Raw genomic sequence first — 27,643 nt, 5'->3', positions numbered from 1 at the left:
CTGTTGTGAAGTTATTAATGGCTGCCTCATTGTGAAGTCTGAAGGTGACTTTAGTAGTGTCTTGGGGTAGTTTACCAAGAGTTGTTATGAGGAAAGTAGGGTAGTGGTCTGTGGTATTATCTGTAATTATGCCTGATTTTAAAGGGGATATGGTGTTGGTCCAGATGTGGTCAAGTAGGGAAACACTAGTCTCTGTAACTCTTGTAGGTTTTGTTACTGTTGGTAGTAACATACAGTTACTCATTGTGTTTGTGAATTCAGTAACGTGTGGGTCCTGGCCTTGCAGGAGATTTATATTGAAGTCACCTAAGAGTAGTAAGTGATCTTTGTTCATGCGTGCATCAGTTATCATACTTCCTAGGTTTTGACTAAATTGGCTAATGTTTGACTGTGGAACTCTGTAGATGTTTATCAATGTGAGAGGTTTTTGTAGGTATTTGGATTTGAATTTAGCTATTATATATTCCCCATGTTCATCCCTTGTGCAAGTATTAGTGATACATTCTAGTTGGTCTGAGTAGTATATGGCTGTGCCACCCCCTTGTTGGTCTGGCCTACAGTTGTGTATGGCTGTGTAACCAGGAATGGCATAGACATCTGTACTATCAGGCTTTAGCCAGGTTTCAGTTAGTGTAATGATGGACATATTGGCATGTAAGGAATTTAGTAATGCTATGAGGTCATCGTAATGCTTGCTTAAAGATCTGATATTGTAGTTAAAGATAGTTATGTTGTTGTTGGCACTGAGAAGTGCCTTTGATTGTTCTGCAGTGTAGTAATTACAGTAACTGTTTGATTCATTTAAGTCATTAAATAAGAGGTTGGTATCAGGATCAATGCTTGTAATCATAAGATTTGTAGTGAATCTATAGTTAGAATTAAGTATAAAACAAAGTAAATAGTCTTAAGCTAAAAAATAGCACCTGAATTATTTAACAAATGTAAAATAATGAGCTAAGGTAGTTTTTTTTTTTTTTAAGCTAAAATAAAGGAGACAATATAAAAGGGACTAATACAAATAAAGTGATGATAAAATAATGGAGCTTGGGAATATGATAGTAGGTAGTACTATAAAGGTAATTTTTTAAAGTTAGAATTATAGTATAAAATTATAATATAAAAGGGACTAATATAGGTTGTGGTGAACAATAAAGTGGTAATCAAATAAATGAGCTTTGGAATATAATGGCAAAATTGTGAACTTATTCTACTTTAGCACCTGAGAATAGCACCTTGATTATTTTAACAATTGTGAATATATAAACTAGGGTAGTTATATAAAGCTAAAATAAAGGAGAAAATATGTAAGGGACTAAAATTAAGTAATGGTAAACAAAGTTAAATGGACAGATGGTAGGAATTATAATTTTTTTTTTTTTTTTATTATCACACTGGCCGATTCCCACCAAGGCAGGGTGGCCCGAAAAAGAAAAACTTTCACCATCATTCACTCCATCACTGTCTTGCCAGAAGGGTGCTTTACACTACAGTTTTTAAACTGCAACATTAACACCCCTCCTTCAGAGTGCAGGCACTCACTGTACTTCCCATCTCCAGGACTCAAGTCCGGCCTGCCGGTTTCCCTGAATCCCTTCATAAATGTTACTTTGCTCACACTCCAACAGCACGTCAAATATTAAAAACCATTTGTCTCCATTCACTCCTATCAAACACGCTCACGCATGCCTGCTGGAAGTCCAAGCCCCTCGCACACAAAACCTCCTTTACCCCCTCCCTCCAACCTTTCCTAGGCCGACCCCTACCCCGCCTTCCTTCCACTACAGACTGATACACTCTTGAAGTCATTCTGTTTCGCTCCATTCTCTCTACATGTCCAAACCACCTCAACAACCCTTCCTCAGCCCTGTGGACAACAGTTTTGGTAATCCCGCACCTCCTCCTAACTTCCAAACTACGAATTCTCTGCATTATATTCACACCACACATTGCCCTCAGACATGACATCTCCACTGCCTCCAGCCTTCTCCTCGCTGCAACATTCATCATCCATGCTTCACTCCCATATAAGAGCGTTGGTAAAACTATACTCTCATACATTCCCCTCTTTGCCTCCAAGGACAAAGTTCTTTGTCTCCACAGACTCCTAAGTGCACCACTCACTCTTTTTCCCTCATCAATTCTATGATTCACCTCATCTTTCATAGACCCATCTGCTGACACGTCCACTCCCAAATATCTGAATACGTTCACCTCCTCCATACTCTCTCCCTCCAATCTGATATTCAATCTTTCATCACCTAATCTTTTTGTTATCCTCATAACCTTACTCTTTCCTGTATTCACCTTTAATTTTCTTCTTTTGCACACCCTACCAAATTCATCCACCAATCTCTGCAACTTCTCTTCAGAATCTCCCAAGAGCACAGTGTCATCAGCAAAGAGCAGCTGTGACAACTCCCACTTTGTGTGTGATTCTTTATCTTTTAACTCCACGCCTCTTGCCAAGACCCTCGCATTTACTTCTCTTACAACCCCATCTATAAATATATTAAACAACCATGGTGCCATCACACATCCTTGTCTAAGGCCTACTTTTACTGGGAAAAAAATTCCCTCTTTCCTACATACTCTAACTTGAGCCTCACTATCCTCGTAAAAACTCTTCACTGCTTTCAGTAACCTACCTCCTACACCATACACTTGCAACATCTGCCACATTGCCCCCCTATCCACCCTGTCATACGCCTTTTCCAAATCCATAAATGCCACAAAGACCTCTTTAGCCTTATGTAAATACTGTTCACTTATATGTTTCACTGTAAACACCTGGTCCACACACCCCCTACCTTTCCTAAAGCCTCCTTGTTCATCTGCTATCCTAGTTTCCGTCTTACTCTTAATTCTTTCAATTATAACTCTACCATACACTTTACCAGGTATACTCAACAGAGTTATCCCCCTATAATTTTTGCACTCTATTTTATCCCCTTTGCCTTTATACAAAGGAACTATGCATGCTCTCTGCCAATCCCTAGGTACCTTACCCTCTTCCATACATTTATTAAATAATTGCACCAACCACTCCAAAACTATATCCCCACCTGCTTTTAACATTTCTATCTTTATCCCATCAATCCCAGCTGCCTTACCCCCTTTCATTTTACCTACTGCCTCACGAACTTCCCCCACACTCACAACTGGCTCTTCCTCACTCCTACAAGATGTTATTCCTCCTTGCCCTATACACGAAATCACAGCTTCCCTATCTTCATCAACATTTAACAATTCCTCAAAATATTCCCTCCATCTTCCCAATACCTCTAACTCTCCATTTAATAACTCTCCTCTCCTATTTTTAACTGACAAATCCATTTGTTCTCTAGGCTTTCTTAACTTGTTAATCTCACTCCAAAACTTTTTCTTATTTTCAACAAAATTTGTTGATAACATCTCACCTACTCTCTCATTTGCTCTCTTTTTACATTGCTTCACCACTCTCTTAACCTCTCTCTTTTTCTCCATATACTCTTCCCTCCTTGCATCACTTCTACTTTGTAAAAACTTCTCATATGCTAACTTTTTCTCCCTTACTACTCTCTTTACATCATCATTCCACCAATCGCTCCTCTTCCCTCCTGCACCCACTTTCCTGTAACCACAAACTTCTGGTGAACACTCTAACACTACATTTTTAAACCTACCCCATACCTCTTCGACCCCATTGCCTATGCTCTCATTAGCCCATCTATCCTCCAATAGCTGTTTATATCTTACCCTAACTGCCTCCTCTTTTAGTTTATAAACCTTCACCTCTCTCTTCCCTGATGCTTCTATTCTCCTTATATCCCATCTACCTTTTACTCTCAGTGTAGCTACAACTAGAAAGTGATCTGATATATCTGTGGCCCCTCTATAAACATGTACATCCTGAAGTCTACTCAACAGTCTTTTATCTACCAATACATAATCCAACAAACTACTGTCATTTTGCCCTACATCATATCTTGTATACTTATTTATCCTCTTTTTCTTAAAATATGTATTACCTATAACTAAACCCCTTTCTATACAAAGTTCAATCAAAGGGCTCCCATTATCATTTACACCTGGCACCCCAAACTTACCTACCACACCCTCTCTAAAAGTTTCTCCTACTTTAGCATTCAGGTCCCCTACCACAATTACTCTCTCACTTGGTTCAAAGGCTCCTATACATTCACTTAACATCTCCCAAAATCTCTCTCTCTCTCCTCTGCATTCCTCTCTTCTCCAGGTGCATACATGCTTATTATGACCCACTTCTCGCATCCAACCTTTACTTTAATCCACATAATTCTTGAATTTACACATTCATATTCTCTTTTCTCCTTCCATAACTGATCATTTAACATTACTGCTACCCGTTCCTTTGCTCTAACTCTCTCAGATACTCCAGATTTAATCCCATTTATTTCCCCCCACTGAAACTCTCCTACCCCCTTCAGCTTTGTTTTGCTTAGGGCCAGGACATCCAACTTCTTTTCATTCATAACATCAGCAATCATCTGTTTCTTGTCATCCGCACTACATCCACGCACATTTAAGCATCCCAGTTTTATAAAGTTTTTCTTCTTCTCTTTTTTAGTAAATGTCTACAGGAGAAGGGATTACTAGGCCATTGCTCCCGGCATTTTAGTCGCCTCATACGAGACTCATGGCTTACGGAGGAAAGATTCTTTTCCACTTCCCCATGGACAATAAAAGAAATAAAGAAGAACAAGAGCTATTTAGAAAAAGGAGAAAAACCTAGATGTATGTATATATATATGCATGTGCGTGTCTGTGAAGTGTGACCAAAGTGTAATTAGGAGTAGCAAGATATCCCTGTTATCTAGCGTGTTTATGAGACAGAAAAAGAAACCAGCAATCCTACCATCATGCAAAACAGTTACAGGTTTTTGTTTCACAGTCATCTGGCAGGATGGTAGTACTTCCCTGGGTGGTTGCTGTCTACCAACCTACTACCTATTATTATTATTATTATTATTATTATTATTATTATTATTATTATCATTATTATTTTTATATTATTTTCTCAGTTGTTTGTTGGGTTATCTTATTCAAACTTGGGCAATGTATGATGGAAAGATACTTCTTCACATACACCAAAAATGAAAGAAATCAGACCATAAATAGCGGAGTTCACTTCTCAGCCATTAGCGGCCGCTTAGCGATATATTTTTGTATGATTGTTATGGTTATATTCTCATTTTTTCGGTCTCATTTGATAGAATGAAAGATATATTACAGAAATAGATATGATTTTGATTGCTTTCATGACTAAAAGTACCTTGAAATTGCGTTCACAGTAGCGAAAATGTTCTGTTCTTCAGCGAAGCTCAAGAGTAAACAAATGACATCACCGTCCAATGCCTGTCTGCCTGCCAGTGTAAATTCCAGTACGGAGTCAAGAACAGCTTGACATTATTTATACAATTATTACAATAATGCAGCAGTCTGCATAACAGTAAATCTTCTGTTTTTTTGTGAATAAAAATTCCAAATGAAAAGCAAGAGTAATATAAGAGGGGCCTGTAGCCGTGACTAATTAACAGAGAAAATGTTATTTTAGTGCCGTGCCAGGAATGTCTGCATTGTTTATTCTGGATCCTATTTTGAAATTGGCATCTGTTGAAATTTGTGTGAAATCGGCCAAATTGCCATTTTCGGACCACTTTATTGGGTAGTTGAAATAAGTGAATGGGCGGTTTCTTGTACTCAGTTGACAGACTAGAAGTAAATAAGTTTATTCAGGTATACACAAATACAGTTACATTGATTATCATACATAGCAGTGTATGTATAGAGAACCTAGGATAACCCAGAAAAGTCAGATAAAGTGATTTATTTCTAGTACCTGGCTTGGGCTTGCCATATATGATTTTTGGTAAATATTTTTCTTTTCTCGGCTGTTTGTTGGGCTATCTCATTGAAACTTGGGCAATGTGTGATGGAAAGATGCTTCTTAACGTACAACAAAAATAAAAAAGACGGACGATAAATAAGGGAGTTAACTTCTCAGCCATTAGCTGCCTCTTTGCAGTATATTTTCGTATGGTTTTTATGGTTGTATTCTCATTTTTTTGGACTCATTTGATAGAATGGAAGATATATTACAGAAAAAGACATGATTTTGATTGCTTTCATGACGAAAAGTACCTTGAAATTGAGCTCAAAGTAGCGGAAATGTTTGATTTTTGCCGATGTTCAATGTACTGTATAAGTCAAGTTGGTTAATTTTATTATGTGTATTCTAACCTAACCACTCTATAATTCGGCAAACTCAGTAATCCGGTACACTACAGGTCCCAATGATGCCGGATTTGTGATGGAGGACCCGTACTGTACTTTCGTACATTCCCTTCTTAATAATTCTTAAGCCTGTTTCATCTCCAACTTTGGAAGCCTGGTTTCAGTTTCCAGAAACTCTTTAACAGATAACAAACCCAAAGTTGTCTTCTGAAATTCCTCTGTAGTGTGTTATATACAAAGGGTGGCATATCCCCCATGAGTCCCTTCATGTGTTTACCTGGAGTTTACCTGGAGAGAGTTCTGGGGGTCAACGCCCCCACAGCCCGGTCTGTGACCAGGCCTCCTGGTGGATCAGAGCCTGATCAACCAGGCTGTTACTGCTGGCTGCACGCAAACCAACGTACGAGCCACAGCCCGGCTGATCAGGAACCGACTTTAGGTGCTTGTCCAGTGCCAGCTTGAAGACTGCCAAGGGATTTTGCAAGATGGCTGAATTGCACAGCCTTACTTCTGTTGTTACAGGAAGTTTTTCAGTATCGTCACACTCAACTTGAATGGCGGCAACTCCTGCCCTAGAATGGTATTTTTTCAACCTGTTAATGTGCACAGTCCTTTCTGATTTGCGACGGCCAGGCATCTTAATTACATAATTGGGGCCAGACCTGCCTGTGATGACAAAGGGTCCATCAAATCGTGCAGCCAAGGCATGTCCCGGAACCGGCTCCAAAGCTAACACTTCCTCTCCAACACTGAAGGAGCGAGGAGCTGCCCTTTGGTCGTACCGCTGCTTCATGGCCCTCTGACTAGCTTTGAGGTTATCTGCTGCCATCTGTCTCGCCTGGTCCAATCGTTTCCTGAAAAAGAGAACATCTTCTGGCGGGGAAGCCTCATTTTCACCGCCCAGCCAATGCTCCTTGAGAATAGTCAGTGGTCCCCTCACTGGATGACCATAGACAAGCTCGAAAGGGCTGAAACTGAGAGATTCTTGGGTGCTTTCCCGCATGGCAAACAAGAGAAAGGGGATACCCTCATCCCAATCACTAGTGTTATTCATACAATAAGCTCGCATCATTGTCTTAAGAGTTTGATGAAGTCTCTCTACTACTCCCTGAGACTGAGGGTGATAGGCAGTTGAAAATTTGGGCTGTACATCTAACCCCTTTAACACATTCCTAAATAATTTCGAGGTAAAGTTAGACCCTTGATCTGTTTGTACCTCCCGAGGAAAGCCAACATGGGAAAAGAACTTCATCAAAGCCCTTAAGACCACTCGAGCTGTTATCTTGCATAGAGGGATTGCTTCTGGATACCTGGTAGTGGAGCAAATTATTGTTAGTAAATAATTATTTCCCATTCTAGTCCTTGGGAGTGGGCCAACGACATCCACTACCAGCTTGCTGAAGGGTTCACCTGATGCTGATATAGGCTGAAGGGGAACAGGTTTAATGCTTTGATTAGGTTTCCTTATAATTTGGCAGGCATGACAGGTCTTTATATAATCTCCCACCGTCTCCCACAGCCGAGGCCGGAAGAAGTGCCTGGAAACCCTGGATACTGTTTTAGCAATACCTAGGTGTCCACCTAGAGGTGTGTCATGCACTAAGCTAAGAACATGGTTTATATAAGGCTCAGGCACCACGACCTGGTGACAAAAACTTGGCTCTCCTTCTACTGGTACTGCAACCGAAGGTGCCTTCTTCATTAGTATACCTTTCCTGAAATAGAAGCATTTATTTAAACGTAAAGATTCCTCCTCAGTCACAGCTGAGGCTCTGATCGACTTAAGTGTGTCATCACACCCCTGTGCAGCAATTAACTGCATCATAGTAGGCCCAGTCTCCCTCACACTACTTACCTGATCTCTGCACTGATTAGGCTCAGCTCGGGTTGTGGTATCCTTTTCTTTAGTTGACTGCAGTTCAACATCAGAAAATAGAGTTTCCAAACCTAAGTCCTCACCATCCTCATGAGAAATACAAGGATTACCCTTGGTATCCTGGTCACGAGACATACTTCTTGTGATGGCACCAACAGGGAAAAGGTCTGGCAGGGTCTCCCTAGCCTTCTTCTCCCAAACTTTGGGGTCTGGTTGCCCCCATACTAGTGGTTCTTCACTGTCTAACAGACCCATAACGTTGTTTCCCAACAAGAGGTTAACCCCTTCGAAGGGAATTTCATCTGAAATACCTACAGGGAGATAGCCAACTTGGTATGCAGATTCTACCCATAATTTGTGTACAGGTGTTCTTATGGGTGAACCTGTAATACCCTTCAATAATATATCTACTCCAGTATAGGTATCCTTAGACACTGGCAGCACTCCAGCATGTAGCAAGGAGTAGGTGCTACATCCATCTCTCAAGGACAGTATGTTCTCAACCCTACCCACATCCTTATGCAAAGCAACTGTGGACTACTAGAAAATACCTGCATCCTGGGGTCTAGACCCAAAGGTACCTCCTCACCTTGCTTTGAAGACCAAATACAGGCAACTGGATGTGTGTCTGCAGTTAGAGTCCTCTGGGGTGGTTCCTCCCTTTCCTGATCTCGCCACCTTGACCAGCAAAACTTTTGTGTGTGTCCAGTTTTGTTACAGTAGTAACAGGCATAACTCTTAAAGGTATTTTTACCATTTGGTGTAGGACTGGTACTGTTTACTCGAGGACCTGAAAAATTATCTGATTGTCTAGGTAAACTTTAAGCTCCAGCTGACTTACCTTTTCTTTCTATTTTAGAGGGTGCCTCAGCCTTCATTTGTCCCTGAAAATTCTTGCCCCACTTACCTTTATGACCATAGGACTTGGAATAAGGTTTAGAACGAGTGGGGAAATTTTCAGAAGGAGCATGACTGTTTTTACTTACCAATTCCCTGTGAGCCAAGAATCGGTCACCTAGATCCAGTGCTTCTGAAAGATTATCTGGGTTTTTGTCCTCCAAATATTCTCTGAGGTCAACAGGGATTGTATTGTACAATTCCTCATGAACCATCAGATCTACTAATTTGTTATAGTCTTATTACTCCTTTAGAACAAACCCATTTCTCAAAAAGGAACAGTTTCTCATTCCCAAACTCAGTTAAGGTCTGCCCATCCCAAAATTTTTGATTCCTGAACTTTTGTCTATATTTCTCAGGTATCATTTGGTATGCAAGCAATACTTCCTCTTTAATCTTATCATAATCAGAAAATTTTTTCCCCTCCAGAGTCTCTACTCTCTGGAATCCTTTACCCACAAGTTGTGTGCGAACTAGGGTAGCCCACTTCTGTTTGGGCCATCCTTGCTCCAAAGCAGTCTTCTCAAAAAAAGAAAAATATCTATCTGGGTCACTCTCTGTAAACTTAGGGACAAAATTTGCAGCTTTAGTTATGTTAAAGTACTGCTCAGGCTCTTGTTCTGAACCTCTTAACCTTTGACGTTCTTCCTCCTTAGCTTTCATTAAGTTCATTTGAGCCTCTAGCACAACTAATTTAAGTCTCATTCTCTCCATTTCTATATCACCTGGAGTAGGTGATCCCTCATGTTCACTGTTAACAGGCATGTTTACTGATGAATTATTACCTTCCTCCCTGAAGCCTGAAAAGTTGAAAGACTCAACTTCTGACATAGCTTTATCTTTAAACACTTGCTTCCCTCTTACAGTATCAGTGGACAAAGTTTTCCCACAGGCACATAAAATAACACAAATTGAATGTAAACTATGCACATAGCACTTACCATAACCACAACAAAAATGTGTTACTCAACCTTTCTCCCACCTTAGGAGAAAAACAACCTGTAAACTAATATATGAAAACAACACTTCCACTGACACCACCTTGGTAAATCTTCTCCTACCAGAAACATGCAACTGTTGTTACCCCATACCAGTACATATAGTTCAAAGAATGTTTTGAGTTATTTTAGCAGTCAAATAACTCTCCCGGTCAAGCTCCCATGTTACGTTGGTATGTCCCTTATTACTTTGATAGTAAGGTTCTCACTACATGTTCTAGTGTGGGGTAGCTTTTTACTTAATGGCCTTATCTGTCTAGGGGTAATACTTACATCATGGCTGATCATCTTGAGTGTCTCTGATATCCTTTCACCAGCCCTCTTCACAGGTTATTTAAACTACTACTATAAAAATATAACTGTATTCTAAATAGATATGTACAGAAGATACAATTACAGCCTCACATTTTCAAAACAAAAATCTACACACTCCATAGCTGTTCTCCCACATGGTGCATCTCAGCAACTTTGTCCTTCTCTCTTCTTGACTAACTCTGGGCTAACCAGTGTTTTGACACACTTTAGTCACCCTGGGTATGGTGGCCACAACTTAAGTTACAAAAACTCACCCCTGGAGCACACATGCCCCAAAAAGATAGAAAGAAGGACCCAGAGGTCCTTCCACCTTCATGTCAACCAAAAACAGAGAGAGAGAGAGAGAGAGAGGGAGGGAGGGGGAGGAGCCTAGCTAAGCTCCTCCCACACCCACCAAAAACAAAAGACTGTTGCCAAGCACAATTCTCCAGTTACCACAATTCTACCACACCTTAATTTTACTTTTACAAAAACAAATACAACTTTACAGACTTCTTATTTAAATTGTGTGTTTGTGTGTCTATAGTATAACCTATTATATTGAGAAAAAGGCTTGACCCAGCTGCCTCTCAGTCCTAAGGGTGATCAGCCCTTATGACATTTAGAACTGAGTCCCCATCAATTCAATATAATTAGGTATTCCAGAGTAACTGTTACTTATAAATACATGTTGGGTCCTATAGCCCCATAACACTCTCTTTAATGACTATTCTGTAAAGTTTCAAAATTATATTGGTAGAGAGACATGTTGGTTAAACAGTTTTTTAGTCTTGTTTCTTTGTTCTGTGACAGACTACTTGGAAGTCAGCAGCAAAAAGCTATAGAAGCACGACTACAAGCACAGCTGACTGCAACACAACAACTATTTAGGTCCCTTCGGCCTGTTACTTGTGATGTTGCTTCTGCAGATAAAAATATAAGTGCATCTGTACAGGGTAAGTGCTTTTGCTAGTATGTGTAAAAATGGAAATACAGTGGACCCCCGGTTTATGATCAGCTCTCAATGCGACCAGTTATGTAAGTGTATTTATGTAAGTGCATTTGTATGTGTATGTTTGGGGGTCTGAAATGGACTAATCTGATTCACAGTATTCCTTATGGGAACAAATTCGATCAGTACTGGCACCTGAACATACGTCTGGAATGAAATAATATCGTAAACAGGGGATCCACTGTACAGTGGACCCTCAACCAACGATATTAATTCGTTCCTGAGAGCTCATCGTTAGTCGAAATAATCATTAGTCGAGTTAATTTTCCCCATAAGAAATAATGGAAATCAAATTAATCCGTTTCTGACACCCCAAAGTATTGAAAAAAAAATTCTTTACCACATGAAATATTAATTTTAATATACACAAACTGAAGAAGACATACACAATTACATGACACTTACCTTTATTGAAGATCTGGTGATGATTCATGGGATGGGAGGAGGGAAGAGTGTGGATGGTGTTAGTGTTTAGAAGGGGAATCCCCTTCCATTAGGACATGAGGTGGCAAGTCCTTTTCCAGGGTTACTTCCCTTCTTCTTTTAATGCCACTAGGACCAGCTTGAGAGTCACTGGACTTCTGCCGCACAACATATCTGTCCATAGAGGCCTGTACCTCCCGTTCCTTTATGACATTTCTAAAGTGTTTCACAACATTGTCAGTGTAATAGTCACCAGCACGGCTTACAATAGCTGTGTGAGGGTGATTTTCATCAAAAAAGGTTTGCACTTTAAGCCACATTGCACACATTTCTTTAATCTTTGAAGTAGACAACTTCTTCAATTTCTCTATCCCCTCCTCCGGAGCAGTTTCCTCACGTCTGGCCTCTTGCTGTTGAAGATGATCTTGTAGCTCATCAGTGGTTAGTTCTTCATTGTCCTCCTCCACCAACTCTTCCACATCCTCCCCACTAACCTCCAACCCCAAGGACTTCCCCAATGCCACAATTGATTCCACAACTGGCATAGGCTTCTCAGGGTTAGTCTCAAATCCTTCAAAATCCCTGTTGTCTACACATTCTGGCCACAGTTTCTTCCAAGCAGAGTTCAAGGTCCTCTTAGTCACTTCCTCCCAAGCCTTACCTATAATGTTTACACAATTGAGGATGCTAAAGTAATCTCTCCAAAACTCTCTTAGAGTCAATTGAGTTTCTGAGGTCACTACAAAGCACCTTTCAAACATAGCTTTTGTGTAGAGTTTTTTGAAGTTTGCAATGACCTGGTGGTCCATGGGCTGCAGGAGAGGAGTGGTATTAGGAGGCAAAAACTTGACCTTGATGAAGCTCATGTCCCCAGAAAGTCACTCTGCCAAGTCTGAAGGATGATCAGGAGCATTGTCTAATACCAGGAGGCACTTAAGGTCCAATTTATTTTCCAGGAGGTAATTTTTGACAGTGGGGGCAAATGCATGGTGTAACCAGTCATAGAAAAAGTCCCTAGTGACCCATGCCTTACTGTTTGCCCTCCACAGCACACACAAATTAGCCTTGAGGACATTGTTTTTCCTGAACACTCTGGGAGTTTCAGAGTGATACACCAATAAAGGCTTCACTTTGCAATCACCACTAGCATTAGCACACATCAACAGAGTAAGCCTGTCTTTCATAGGCTTATGTACTGGGAGTGCCTTTTCCTCCTGAGTAATGTAGGTCCTGCTTGGCATTTTCTTCCAAAACAGGCCTGTTTCATCACAATTAAACACTTGTTCAGGTTTCAATCCTTCACTGTCTATGTACTCCTTGAATTCCTGCACATATTTTTCAGCCTCACCATGCCTTATCACACTATGTATGCCACTACGATTCTTAAATCTCTCAAACCAACCTTTACTGGCCTTAAATTCACCACTAGTCACCACTAGTTGCAAGCATTTTTTTAATTAAATCGTCATGCAACTTCCTAGCCTTTTCACATATGATCGCTTGAGAGATGCTATCTCCTGCTATCTATTTTTCGTTTATTGACACTAATAACAGTCTCTCAACATCTTCTATCACTTGCGATCTCAGTTTCAAAAACATAGTTGCACCTTTGGCAAGAACAGCTTCCTTGATTGCCGTTTTCTTGGCCACAATAGTAGCGATGGTTGATTGGGGTTTTGTGCACAACCTGGCCAGCTCGGAGACACGCACTCCGCTTTCATACTTAGCAATGATCTCTTTCTTCATATCCATAGTGATTCTCACCCTTTTTGCTGTAGGGTTGGCACTAGAAGTTTTCTTGGGACCCATGGTGACTTTATTTTGCAGGTGCAATCACTTAAAACGCTGTGATAATATGAAATGTTCCGATTGTATGTTTGGATGCGACCGCGGTGGCTGGCTTGTAAACAATTGTAAAAAATTGGTAAATGGGCGGTTTCTTGTACTCAGTTGATAGAAAAAATGGAGTTCTAAAGAAATAGCTATGAGTTTGGTCAACCGGAGCAATGGAATTGGCCAAAAATGAGGCTCAAAGTCGGCGAAATCACTGATGCATGTATGTCGCCGAGACCACTAACTTCGCGGGAGCATAATTCTGTGAGTTTTCGACCAAATTTCGTACTTTTGGTGTCATTACCATCGGGAAAAGATTATCATTTCAAAAGAAAAATAAATTTTTTATTTTTCCAAAAATTTTGCGACATAGAATGACAGTTTTAGAAAGGGGCCTGTGACAGTCAAAGGGTTAAGACTTTAGAGTTGGTTCCATCCAGCTTCATGACTAAAGCATTCTACTAGTTTAAGGAGTCATACTGGGTCTGTGTCAAATCTTAATGGGCAAAGCTACATCATTAACCCTTTCAGGGTCGAGACCCCTGATCTCAAACTTGCTCTCAGGGTCGAAGAATTTAAAAAAAAAAAATGAAATGATAGAGCATCTTTCTTCTGAAGGTAATGATGGAAAACTTATGGAATTACGCTCTTGCAAAGTTAGCAATCTCAGCAATATTTATACATCAGCAGTTTCACCCACTTTAAGCCCTATTTTTGGCTAATTCCATTTTTCCACTTGACCAAACTCATAGCTGTTTCACTAGTATTCCTTCTATTCTGTTGACTGAGTACAAGAAACTGCCTATTTACCAATTTCAACTATCCAATAAAGTGATTAGAATTTGGTAATTTGGTCAATTTCAAATAAATTTAAAAAACTGAGTTTAAAAATAGGGTCCAGATTAAGCAATGTCGACACTCCTGACACTAAAAAAACATTTCCTCTGTTTGTCAGGTATGTCCCCAGGCTTCTCCTATATTATGCTTGCTTTCCATTTTGAATTTTTATTAACACAAAAAATAGAAGATATACCATTATGCAGACTACTGCATTGTTGTAATAATTGTATAAAAAACGTCAGTGCATTCCTAAATGCATATTAGACTGCCATTTGGACGTGTATTGGGCAAGTGACATCATGTACTCAGGAATATCAGCAAAAATTGAACATTTTTGCTAATATGAGCACAATTTCAAGCTACTTTCAATTCTGAAACCTATCAAAATCACCTCTATCTCTGTAGTATATCTTCCGTTCTATCAAATGAGACCAAGAAACCACTAATACTACCATGAAAGCATATGAAATTTCACTGTGTTAAACCAAAAGCACAGTCCCAGTTTTTTCTCCATTATGAACTGCGTGCTGCAGGATTTTTTTATATGATGCACACTTACTGCATAAACCCAGTGTCTCATATCTAGGCCTAAATTTACCGCTCACAGCTTATTTGAGTGAGCTAAGCTCGTGGCGTAGAACTATGGGACCAATCCTGGCTTCAAAACTGAAGTACCATGGGACCAACTCTAAAAGGGTTAAGATGTATGGGATTATTATTTTTCAACCAGCTTCCCTTCTGTCTCATACCTGGACAACTTTGGGGATATCGTTTGTGATTCATTTATCCTTCATGTTTTTTGCGTCTTCCTGAGGATGACACTTATTCTTACCCCACTCGTTGAACCTGTCGGATTAATGAGACTTGTGTCAGTTGTTCAGTGGTTGACTCAGATTTTGCTAGAGGATGAGACTTCCTGTTACCTCACAGAGCTTCTCTTCCACTCTGCTTCCAAGGATTGTTTAAATTTAGTTGCACTCTTGGGCTAGATGGTGTTGTTGATGACCCAGAGTTTAGTGGCTTTGAGATGAATGTGGCCACAAGTGGTCAAGAAAATATCAGAAACCTCGATAATAACCCATGTGCAACATTTGTGCAACATCCTTTCATTTCTGATACCACTAGTAGTGTCATCCTGCCAGAATGTCCTGTAACCTATGCCCTAAGTAGAGAGAAACGATTCTAGAACATGTGTAATACGTATTCAGCAGGCTGGCTGGCTAGCTGGCCGGTCGGCTGGGTGGGCGGCTGGCTGGCTGGGTGGACAACTGGCTGGCTGGCTGGCTGGCTGGCTGGCTGGCTAGCTGGCTGACTGGCTTTGGCTGTGTCTCTGTCTGTATCTGTCTGTCTATATCTGTCTGTCTATATCTCTGTCTGTCTCTGTCTCTCACAGGTACACATAAATACAGTGGACCCCTGACTTACAATATTAATCCGTTCCTGAGAGCTCATCGTAAGACGAAATTATCGCAAGTTGAATTAATTTTCCCCATGAGAAATAGTGGAAATGAAATTAATCCATGCAAGACACCCAAAAGTATGAAAAAAAAAAAATTTTATCACATGAAATATACATTTTCCTACACACAAAAAGAAGGATACATGCACAGTTGTAGAGTAGTACATGCACAATATATATTGTGCATGTACTACTATACTAAATGAAGAATAAATGACACTTAACTTTATTGAAGATGCAGCAGTTATTGATGAGACACTGTGTCCTGGGAGTGCCTTTCCCTCCTGAGTAATGTAGGTCCTGTTTGGCATTTTCTTTCAGAACAGGCCTTATCACACTGTGCATGCCACTATGATTCTTAAATCTCTCAAACCAACCTTTGCTGGCCTTAAATTCACCAATATGAGCACTAGTCCCAGGCATTTTTTCCTGTTCACCTGGGTGTTACTAGTCGACTGGTGTGGGTCGCATCCTGGGAGACAAGATTAAGGACCCCAATGGAAATAAGTTAGACAGTCCTTGATGACACACTGACTTTTTTGGGTTATCCTGGGTGGCTAACCCTCTGGGTTTAATTGTTTCTCAGTATTCTCGATAAGCCACACCAACAATAGTGCTACAGCAGCAGCAGCAGCAGCTGACGGTGCTACAGCAGCAGCAGCAGCTGACGGTGCTACAAGAGCAGCAGCAGCAGCTGATGGTGCTGCAGCAGCAGCTGACAGTGCTACAGCAGCAGCAGCAGCAGCAGCTGATGGTGCTATAGCAGCAGCAGCAGCTGACGGTGCTATAGCAGCAGCAGCAGCTGACGGTGCTACAGCAGCAGCAGCAGCTGATGGTGCTACAGCAGCAGCAGCAGCTGATGGTGCTACAGCAGCAGCAGCAGCTGACAGTGCTACAGCAGCAGCAGCAGCAGCTGACCATGGCACAATAGTATGATAATATTTCTCACCCTTTTTACCACAGGGTTGGCACTAGAATCTTTCTTTGGGCTCATGGTGGCTTATTTAGCAGTTAGAAGCACTAAAAACACTGGAATAATACAAAATATTCCAAATGAATGTGTGGGAGCGACCACTCTGGCTTGTAAACATTGGCACACTAACTGAAGACAGGCCAGCTGAGGCACGCTCAGGCGGATGGACACTGTACCCGATATAGGTTGAGTTTTTCATTGTATGTCGGGGTCAAATTTTTACCCTGAAAAGCATCATAGGTCGGTTTTAACATAGGTTGGGGACATCATACGTCGGGGGTCCACTGTACAGTTATTATACATAGTGTAAATTACCTAGGATAACCTAAAAATTCTAGGCTAAGTGCTATACAGTGCTTGTAGATATAAGGCATAACAAGCATGACTGGCAAATAATACACATTTTTACTTGCTCAGACAGACAGATAGACAGACAGACAGATAGACAGGCAGACAGACAGATAGACTGATATGTTTGTGTGTAACAATGAAAACAAATAAAACCAGGGTTCCCTAGAGCAGTGCACGTTCAAGTGTCACTCCACTGCTGCACTATTAGCAGTTTAGTGACACTCGTCTTAACACCATGCTTCATGGAGTTTCATATATACTCCAGCATGTCTAAAACATTGCTGAGACCTATAAATACTTTGTATGTATTTCTTGATAATAGTAAATGACCAAGGCAGGTGAAAATGTTCACCTGTCAATGCATTTGTGACTATTTGAGTACTATTTCAGTGTCAGAACAAAGATTAGCCTGAAATCACAAAAACTAGTATAAATTGTAATTATCAGAACATAAAAATTATATAAATTAAAATAAAAACAAGAAAAAAGGTAGTATGTATATCGGCAACACTTCTGCAAGAGGCAGGACTCGATGTTGCCATCAAGTGAGTATCCAGCACTAACTTCGTGGTCTTATACAGTGGAACCTCTACTTACGAGTTTAATCCGTTCCATGACCTTGCTCGCAACTGGATTTGCTCGTTTGCAGAGTCAATTTTCCTCATTTAAATTAATTGAAATGGAATTAATTCCTTCCAGTGGAATTCCAGGCATGAGAAAATACTTTAATAATTTCTCTAATATCAACCCTACAGCTTATTTATCTATCACAATTCATGTAATATGACATAATAAACAATATTAATAACATAGAAACATGATATATACACTAGAATGAATAAAATACATGTGATTAGGTATGTGGCTAGTGGTGGTGACAGCAGCCATTGTTGTTGGAGTTTATAGGGCCACCACAGTGGCCATTCCTGCTCCTGACTACATGTGTAGAGAACCTAGAATTACCCAAAAAGTCAGACAGAGTGACTTATAAGTGCTACACTCTTAATGCTTCACTTAATTGCTACACTCTTAATGCTTCACTTAATTGCTACACTCTTAATGCCTCACTTAATTGCTACACTCTTAATGCTTCACTTAATTGCTACACTCTTAATGCTTCACTTAATTGATACACTCTTAATGCTTCACTTAATTGCTACACTCTTAATGCTTCACTTAATTGATACACTCTTAATGCTTCACTTAATTGCTACACTCTTAATGCTTCACTTAATTGATACACTCTTAATGCTTCACTTAATTGCTACACTCTTAATGCTTCACTTAATTGATACACTCTTAATGCTTCACTTAATTGCTACACTCTTAATGCTTCACTTAATTGCTACACTCTTAATGCTTCACTTAATTGCTACACTCTTAATGCTTCACTTAATTGCTACACTCTTAATGCTTCACTTAATTGCTACACTCTTAATGCTTCACTTAATTGCTACACTCTTAATGCTTCACTTAATTGCTACACTCTTAATGCTTCACTTAATTGCTACACTCTTAATGCTTCACTTAATTGCTACACTCTTAATGCTTCACTTAATTGCTACACTCTTAATGCTTCACTTAATTGCTACACTCTTAATGCTTCACTTAATTGCTACACTCTTAATGCTTCACTTAATTGCTACACTCTTAATGCTACACTTAATTGCTACACTCTTAATGCTACACTTAATTGCTACACTCTTAATGCTACACTTTGCCACTGCTGCTTCATGTTGTCTGCCACTGCTGCTTCATGTTGTCTGCCACTGCTGCTTCATGTTGTCTGCCACTGCTGCTTCATGTTGTCTGCCACTGCTGCTTCATGATGTCTGCCACTGCTGCTTCATGATGTCTGCCACTGCTGCTTCATGTTGTCTGCCACTGCTGCTTCATGTTGTCTGCCACTGCTGCTTCATGTTGTCTGCCACTGCTGCTTCATGATGTCTGCCACTGCTGCTTCATGTTGTCTGTCACTGCTGCTTCATGTTGTCTGCCACTGCTGCTTCATGTTGTCTGCCACTGCTGCTTCATGTTGTCTGCCACTGCTGCTTCATGTTGTCTGCCACTGCTGCTTCATGTTGTCTGCCACTGCTGCTTCATGTTGTCTGCCACTGCTGCTTCATGTTGTCTGCCACTGCTACCTCATGATGTCTGCCACTGCTGCTTCATGTTGTCTGCCACTGCTGCTTCATGTTGTCTGCCACTGCTACCTCATGATGTGTACCATTGATGTCACCAAAGAATTGAACATTTCTGCTATTTTGAGCTCAATTTCAAGGTACTTTTCATCGTGAAACCAATTGAAATCATATTTATTATTGTAGTATATCTTCCATTCTATCACATGAGACCAAATAAAACGAGAATACAACTATAAAAACGATACGAAAATATACCGCTAAGGGGAGGCTAATGGCTGAGAAGTGAACTCCGTTATTTATGGTCCGATTTCATTTTTGGTGTACGTTGAGAAGCATCTTTTCGTCATATATTGCCCAAGTTTCAATAAGATAGTCCAACAAACAACTGAGATCCAATTCCCTAGATCAAGAGCAAGAGACCCCTCACCAGTGGCAATTAACCTCTCTTGAGGCCCGCTCGCATCTGGAAATTTTGCTTGTGTCTGAAAGCAAAAAATCGACCGAGCAGCTGCTCGTATCTGGAAAAACTCGCACGTGGATACACTTGTAAGTAGAGGTTCCACTGTATCTCAGAAAGTACCAATCCTAAAAATTTTTTTTTGTCTTATTACACAGAAAATTGCCTTCTTTAACCCTTTCAGGGTCCGTCCCGTAGATCTATGGCTTCATGTTGAGTGTCCAAACCGTAGATCTATGCCAAAATTCTAGCGCCGTCAAATTTAGCACGAAAATGCTCATAGGCCTACATGTGAGAGAACGGGTCTGCGTGGTGGGTGTGCGCCATAAACAAAAAATCTAGGCGCCCACATAGCATTGTGGGAACGCCGGCTTGGTTACCCTTGTTCACCATGCCTCGTCGCAAGGCAGCTCTCACTCCAAGGAAAATTGGGACTCTCCTCTTCCTATCTGATAGTTCTGACAGTGATGGAAGTGGAAATGAAGACGAATTCTTTGGCTTTGATCAGTTAGTGGCCGAAAGGAATGACCAGGATATCGATAATAGTGCAGTAAACCCTGACGATCCTCAACCTTCTACCTCTGGTGTGGGCACTCGTCAGTCACGGTCGGATGTACCTCAACGCAAGAGAAAACTATTATTTTCACGTGGCCAGGCCTCTGACTTCAGTAATGATGATGATAGTGACGGTGATTGTGATTTTATTGCTCTTGGCGATCATTCGAGTAGTGACAGTGAGGAATCATATTCACCAGTGAAGTGTCGGTATGTATGCCGCCGCATGCACTTGGGTAGTGTACCCTATGCCGTGCCCAGGGGACGGAGTACATCCCGTGGCCCTACACCAGGTATAGATAGTGACAGTGAAGATGATGTGGCTACACTTGGCATGGATAGACCACAGGCATCAGTAGGTGGTGGTAGTGGTGATGGTAGTGCCACGGCTTTGCGTGACTCACCAGCCCAGCCTGGGACCCACGCTGCTGACTCCACAGTTCAAGGACAAAACGGAGCGTCAGCCACTAGCCCACCACTACCACAACTACCCGCACAACCAGCCTATGATGTCCAGTATCCACCAGCAAACCGTATCTGGGATTGGCAGCAAAATCCCAGTTTTGTTCCCAAGCCTCACCACTTTGATGACTCTCAAAGTGGAATTCTACCTACTTGTCCCCTTGGAACCACGACCAATGAACTGGAATTCTTTGAATTATTCTTTGACCAGCCATTGATGGAAATTATTGTCAGGGAAAGTAATAAGTATTTTGAGTACACCATGGCAAATACGATCATATCACCACACTCAAGACTACACCGGTGGAAAGAGATGACTGTTGCAGAAATGTATTTGCTTTTTGCAACAATAATGCTTATGCCTCATGTCTATAAGCATAATATAAAAGCATACTGGTCCACAGATTGGCTAATTTCTAGCCCGGTCTTCAGTGAAATCATACCAGTGAACAGGTTTATCTTACTCTTATGTATGTTGCACTTCTCTGACAAAACCAGGCCTGACAGAAGTGACAGATTAGAAATGTTTTTATGTATCTCAAACAAAAGTTCAGCATGTACTTTTATCCATTCAAGAATCTTGTAATTGACGAGTCTTTGATTTTGTTCAAAGGTAGGCTGTCATTCAAGCAGTATATACCGAGCAAGAGGAAACGCTTTGGTATAAAACTGTTTGTACTCTGTGACTGTGACAGTGGCCTGGTATTGGATATTGTTGTATACACGGGAAGTAAAACATTGAAAGATACCAAGATGTTATTGGGTATCTCAGGTGACGTAGTGAGAAGCATGATGGCACCTTATCTTGGTAAGGGGCATACATTATATACCGATAACTGGTACACAAGCCCATTACTCAGTGATTTCTTTCGAGTGAACCAGACACATGTGTGTGGCACAGTGCGTTCTAATCGTAAACATATGCCCAGGCTCAACGCAGGTGCTCGTGGTGATGACATGCAGGTGTTTACTGCCAGTGACATCATGGCATTACGGTGGCATGACAAACGAGATGTCACATTGTTGACAACCATCCACCATAATGAAATGCAAGAGAGTGGCAAAGTTGATCGAGTGACTAATGAACGTATTCGAAAACCAGTGACAGTGATTGATTATACACAAAACATGCGCTTGGTTGACAAATGTGACATGCAGATTGGTTTTGTTGATTGTGTTCGTAAAAGTTACAAGTGGTACATGAAACTTTTCTTCCATCTCATGGACATTTCAATGCTCATTGCATATAATATGTACCAAATGAATACTGGCAACAGACCACCATATGGTGAATTTTGTTTGTCTGTTATCAGACAACTCATAATGAAGTACCAGGTAACAACACCTGCTATACAACAAGGTCCTCGAACTCCTCAGGATATACCCACACATTTGAGGAGGGAAGGTGATCATTTCATAATACAGCTTCCTTCAACTCAGAAGAAATTTGCTCAGAAGAGAGGCATTGTCTGTGCGCAAACAAAACGATGGCAACAAAGACGCAAAGACTCTATGTTTATGTGTGAGGAATGTAAGGTACCTCTGTGCATGGTGCCTTGTTTCAAGGAGTTCCACAAGCTCCAGCAGTTCTAAAACCATGTCCAGTGATTGTAAATATGTAAATATATGATAGAACATTAGTATTATACAAGATTTGTGCATGTTTATTGTAATAAACAACAGTGGTAAACAATAATATGATAATAACTTTAGTGCGATTATTGTGTTCAATACAGTGAGTTTATATATATACATTATATACAGTATTGGTCTCTCTGTTGCCACCACTACGTCATTTGGGATCAACTTCTCGGCACTGTATCTCGGTAAGTACTGATCAGAAATTTTTTTTTTGTCTTATTACCTTCACAAAAATATACTCTTTAATTCTATAAGAAAAAATCATTTATTTTTTTTTTTTTATTTTTTTTTTTTTTCAAAATTTCTTGGACACTGGAGCACCACTTCAGATTTTGGCCTTGGACCCTGAAAATATTCAGTGTGCTGGCAGTGAAAACGTAGATCTACATTTGGACAGTTGAAGGGTTAAAATGCAGGAATTGCACATACCACTTCCAGGACTCGTCCAGCTAACTGGTTTCCCTGAATCCCTTCAAAAACATATTACCCTGCTCGCACTCCAACAGCTCGTTGGGTCCACAAACCATTCGTCTCTATTCACTCCTAACATGCTGATGCATGCTTGCTGGTAGTCCAAGCTCCTCACCCATAAAACCCCTTTTACCTCCACCAATTTTATGTGTGTGTGAGAATTGGGTTTTAAATTTTGTAGTTAGGAGTGGTTTAGGAGTAGTTTAGGTAATAGGTTGGTAGACAGCAACCACCCAGGGAGGTACTACCGTCCTGCCAGGTGACTGTGAAACAGAAACCTGTAACTGTTTTACGTGACGCTAGGATTGCTGGTGTCTTTTTTCTGTCTCATAAACACGCTGGATAACAGGTATGTCTTGCTACTTCTACTTACACTTAGGTCACACTACACAGGTACAGTGGACCCTCAGTTATCAGCCATAATCCGTTCCAGAAGGCTGGCCTAAAACCGGAATGGCTGATAAATAAAATAATTATTCCCACAAGAATTAATGTAAATACAATTAATCCATTCCAGACCCCCAAAAATATTCACAAAAAAAAATCATTTTTTTAGAAATTAATTATAGTTTTACATACACAAAACAATGAAAACTAAATAAAGTAAATACATAAAGAATTAAATCAGTATTACATACCTTTATTGAAGACTGTTGTTGGCTTATGGAAGATAGGGAGGAGGAGAGAGGGAGGAGGTTTTATTTTTTGGAAGAGGAATCCCCTTCCATGAGGACTTCAGGTATCAAAGCCCTATCTGGGGTTACTTCTTTGTTTTTTAATGCTACTAGGACCAGCTTGAAAGTTACTGGACTCCTGTTGCACAAAATATCTGTCCAGAGAGCTCTGTTTCTGGCATCTCTTTAGATTTCCCTGGAGTGGGACAAGGTTCTGTCACTGAGCCTGTTGCAGATGTAGCTTGCTTCAGCTGGGTCATGGTGACATTTCTCACCAAAAGTGTGCACCCTAGTCCACATTGCACAACTCTCCTTAACCCTTTGACTATTTCGGTCGTATATATACGTCTTACGAGCCACCGTGTTTGACGTATACAGTAAGGCTCCGCTTTACGGTGTTCTGCTAATACGGCGATGTCAAATTATGACCAAAATTTGCTATATGGCAAGCGGTCTTTTAAATACGGCGCCCCCCCACCCGGTTTGTTTACATTTTCCGTGACCACATCTATTATGTCAGGAAACTTTCAAAAATTTCAAGTGTTTTAAAGTTACTGCATATTTTATATGTACTCTGATAATTATACTTATGTGTACCTGTACCTAAATATACTTACACACTGTGCTGGTGTGCAGGTACACATTAAAATCGCTAAGTCTCTCTCTACTCATGACGCCAATACTACGTAATAATAATCACTCTTGGGCACACTAAATGTCTTATTTTACATCAGTATAGGCATTTTCATTAATCCATCTATGATATTTTCCTCAAAATTATATATGAAACCCATTACATAGCATATAAACATGATACATACACTCACAATAAAAATTGATGTAAATATGAGATTTGTTTACAAAGCAGCTCTGTAGGTAGTGTTGGAAGAATTACGTTTTCTTTAGTCAAACACTGGGGGTAACTGTAGAAAAATATTCTTTTCGTATGCCTTTACTCTATGTATAGCAATTCACGACCCTTGTGGGTTTAGTGCTTTTTATAATAAATAATAATAATAATAATATTATTATTATAATAAAAAAGAAGCGCTAAGCCACAAGGGCTATACAGCGCTGTATAATAATAATAATAATAATTATTAATAATAATAATATTATTATTATTAATAATATTAATAATAATAATATTATTATTATTATTTTTATTATTATTATTATTATTATTATTATTATTATTATTATTATTATTATTATCTTTATCTTCATTCACTCTAAAAATGGTGTGTTGCTGTTTGTTTATTCTGAACTAACTTGTACAACTTGTACACAATGTAAGAGTATTTGTATTGTGAGATAATTATTATTAAAATAAAAAAAAATATATTGAGGTAAATGTTTTACAAACTCTTACAAATGGACGTGAATGAACTAAAAGTAGACACATATTAATACGCATTTATTTCGCCTGACCAAGTGATCGTCCACTACCTGTTCAGTTTGTGTTCTTACATTGTCTCAACTCTGTATCTCGTTCTCTCTCTCGTTTACTCTTTCATTAACTAGTTGGCTCTCATTGACGATGGCGTCTAAGGTTAGCTGTAATAAAAAGATAAGTCGTAAGCCTCTTGCTTTAAGTGCCAAGCTAGAGGATGATGGTGTGTCATTCTGATTTTATTCAATAAACACCCTGCCACTCACCTCTCACACATTAATATTAATATTTTAAGGTAAGTAATAAGTGTACTCTGTGTGTATTTTACCTTTTATTGTGTTTTTAATGCCTAATTCTATTGCTAACTTAATATAAGTTAGTGTAAACTTGTTGTCTGGCATTTATTGCATATTTTATATGCTCTGATAATAATACTTGTGGAGCCGGGTGGAGGGACAATATTACATTTTCTCTGCTCAGCCATCAGAGAAAACGTGTATGAATCTGCGTTTGGCCCAGCCACTCCCCCACTCCGCTTTTGTTTGCAATTTTTGGCATGAATTATTCATTACCTCTACCTTCATTTATGATGGCATCTAAAGGTAGTTGTTAGAAATGATTAAATTCAGTGAACAAGGCATGTCGATGTTAACAATATGGCTCTGGGCCACAGTGTAGGTAGCCGGTAGGTATAGCCCAGGCGCTACACCTACCGGCTACCTACACTGACTTTATACAAATAAATACTACTCACCTCTTTTCCTATATTAAGACTACACATATTTTAAGGTAAATAATGAGTGTACTGTATGTGCATTTTACCTCTCTGGGATGTTTTAAATATTGTATATTAAGTATGAGACGGGGAGCCAGTGCTACCTACACCTGGGCTACCTGCACCTGACTTCCTACAAATAAGTACTACTCACCTCTCTCCCTACATTAAGATTACAAATACTTTAAGATAAGTAATGAATTTACTGTGACTGTATTTTACTTTGTGTGTTTTTAATGCCTGGTTCTATTACTAACTTAATATAATTTAGTGTAAACTTGTTGTCTGGCATATATATGCATTTATAAATGGAAAAAAACGGAGTTATGCCTTCCGGTGATGCCTGCTTTCCGGCGACAGCCTGGAACCTAACCCGCCGTATAAGTGGGGCCCTACTGTATATACTCATAAATTCTAGCGGCTTCAAATCAAGCAGGAGAAAGCTGGTAGGCCTACATGTGAGAGAATGGGTCTGTATGGTCAGTGTGCACCATATAAAAAAAATCCTGCAGCATGCAGTGCATAATGAGAAAAAAAAACTCCGACCTTTTTTTTTTAATTAAAATGCCGACTTTGTGGTCTATTTTCGTATAGTATTTATGGTTGTATTCTCGTTTTCTTGGTCTCATTTGATAGAATGGAAAACATGTTATAGAAGTAGTGGTGACGTTGATTGGTTTTACTATGAAAAGAACCTTGAAATGGAGCTCAGAGTAGGGAAAATGTTTGATTTTTGCCGATGTTCAGAAGTAAACAAATGTTGTCATTTTCCAATAAATGTCGAAGTAGCCATTCTAATATGCAGTTATGAATGGGTTGACATTATTTATACAATTATTACAGTATTGCAGTAGTTTGTATAACAGTAAATCTTGTATTTTTTGTTTGAATAAAAATTCAAAATAGAAAGCAAGAGTAATATCAGAGGGGCCTGGAGATGTGACTGATGAACAAAGAAAATGTTATTGTAGAGCCAGGAATGTCTGCATTGAAATTGTCATATTTTTTAATTTTAGCGAAATTGGCCAAATTGCAGATTTCTGACCACGTTATTGGGTATTTGAAATCGGTAAATGGCAGTCTCTTGTACTCAATCGATAGCAAAAAGGGAGTTCTAAAGAAATAGCTATGAGTTTGGTCGACTGGAATAATGGACTTAGCTGAAAATAGGGCTCAAAGTGGGCAAAATCGCCGATTTGTAAATATTGCTGAGGTCGCTAACTTCGCGAGAGCGTAATTCCATCAGTTTTCCATCAAATTTCGTTTTTTTTTTTTTGGTGTCATTACAATCAGGAAAAGATTCTCTCTCTATCATTTCATAAGATTTTTTTTTTTTTTTTTTTTTTTTTTTTTTTTTAAATTTTGCGACACCAGGAGACATCTCAGGATTGGAGGTTGCGACAGTCAAGGGGTTAAATCTCTCATACCAGCCTTTGCTGGCCCTAAATTCACTAACAGCATCACTTGTTCCAGGCATTTTCTTTGCAAGATCCTCATGCAACTACTTTGCTTTCTCACAGATCACTGACTCCACAACACTATCTCCCGCTAATTGTTTTTCCCTGATCCACAACAATAATAACTTTTCCATATCTTCCATCATTGGTGACCTATGTTTCGTTATCACATTTACTCCTTTCGCAACATCAGCTTCCTTGATTTCTTCTTTCTTTTCTAGGATGGAAGTGATGGTAGATTTGTTTTTCCCATACATCCTGGCAAGTTCCAGCACTCGCATACCACTCTCAAATTTTTCAATCACTTCTCTCTTAAATTCCATTGTGTTCTAACTTTCTTTACCACAGGAACTTTACTAGGAACTTTTTTTTGGGGCCATGCTGACTTATTTTGCAGTTGCACTTA

The 27,643-nt window shown here is 39.7% G+C and overlaps 1 protein-coding gene across 1 annotated transcript in view; it reads left to right on the top strand.

The window, feature by feature from the left end:
- MED16 (mediator complex subunit 16) overlaps window positions 1–27,643 on the top strand; it is a 292,898-nt gene that overhangs the window by 113,724 nt on the left and 151,531 nt on the right. Inside the window, exon 12 of the mRNA XM_070084299.1 lies at window positions 11,131–11,273. Coding sequence (XP_069940400.1) covers window positions 11,131–11,273 — 143 coding nt within the window. The remainder of the gene's footprint in view (window positions 1–11,130; window positions 11,274–27,643) is intronic.

This window comes from Cherax quadricarinatus, chromosome 12 (assembly GCF_038502225.1).
Source record: "Cherax quadricarinatus isolate ZL_2023a chromosome 12, ASM3850222v1, whole genome shotgun sequence".
NCBI lineage: Eukaryota > Metazoa > Arthropoda > Malacostraca > Decapoda > Parastacidae > Cherax > Cherax quadricarinatus.
Note: the sequence above shows the minus strand (reverse complement) of the source record. Positions and strands in the feature narration are given on the sequence as shown.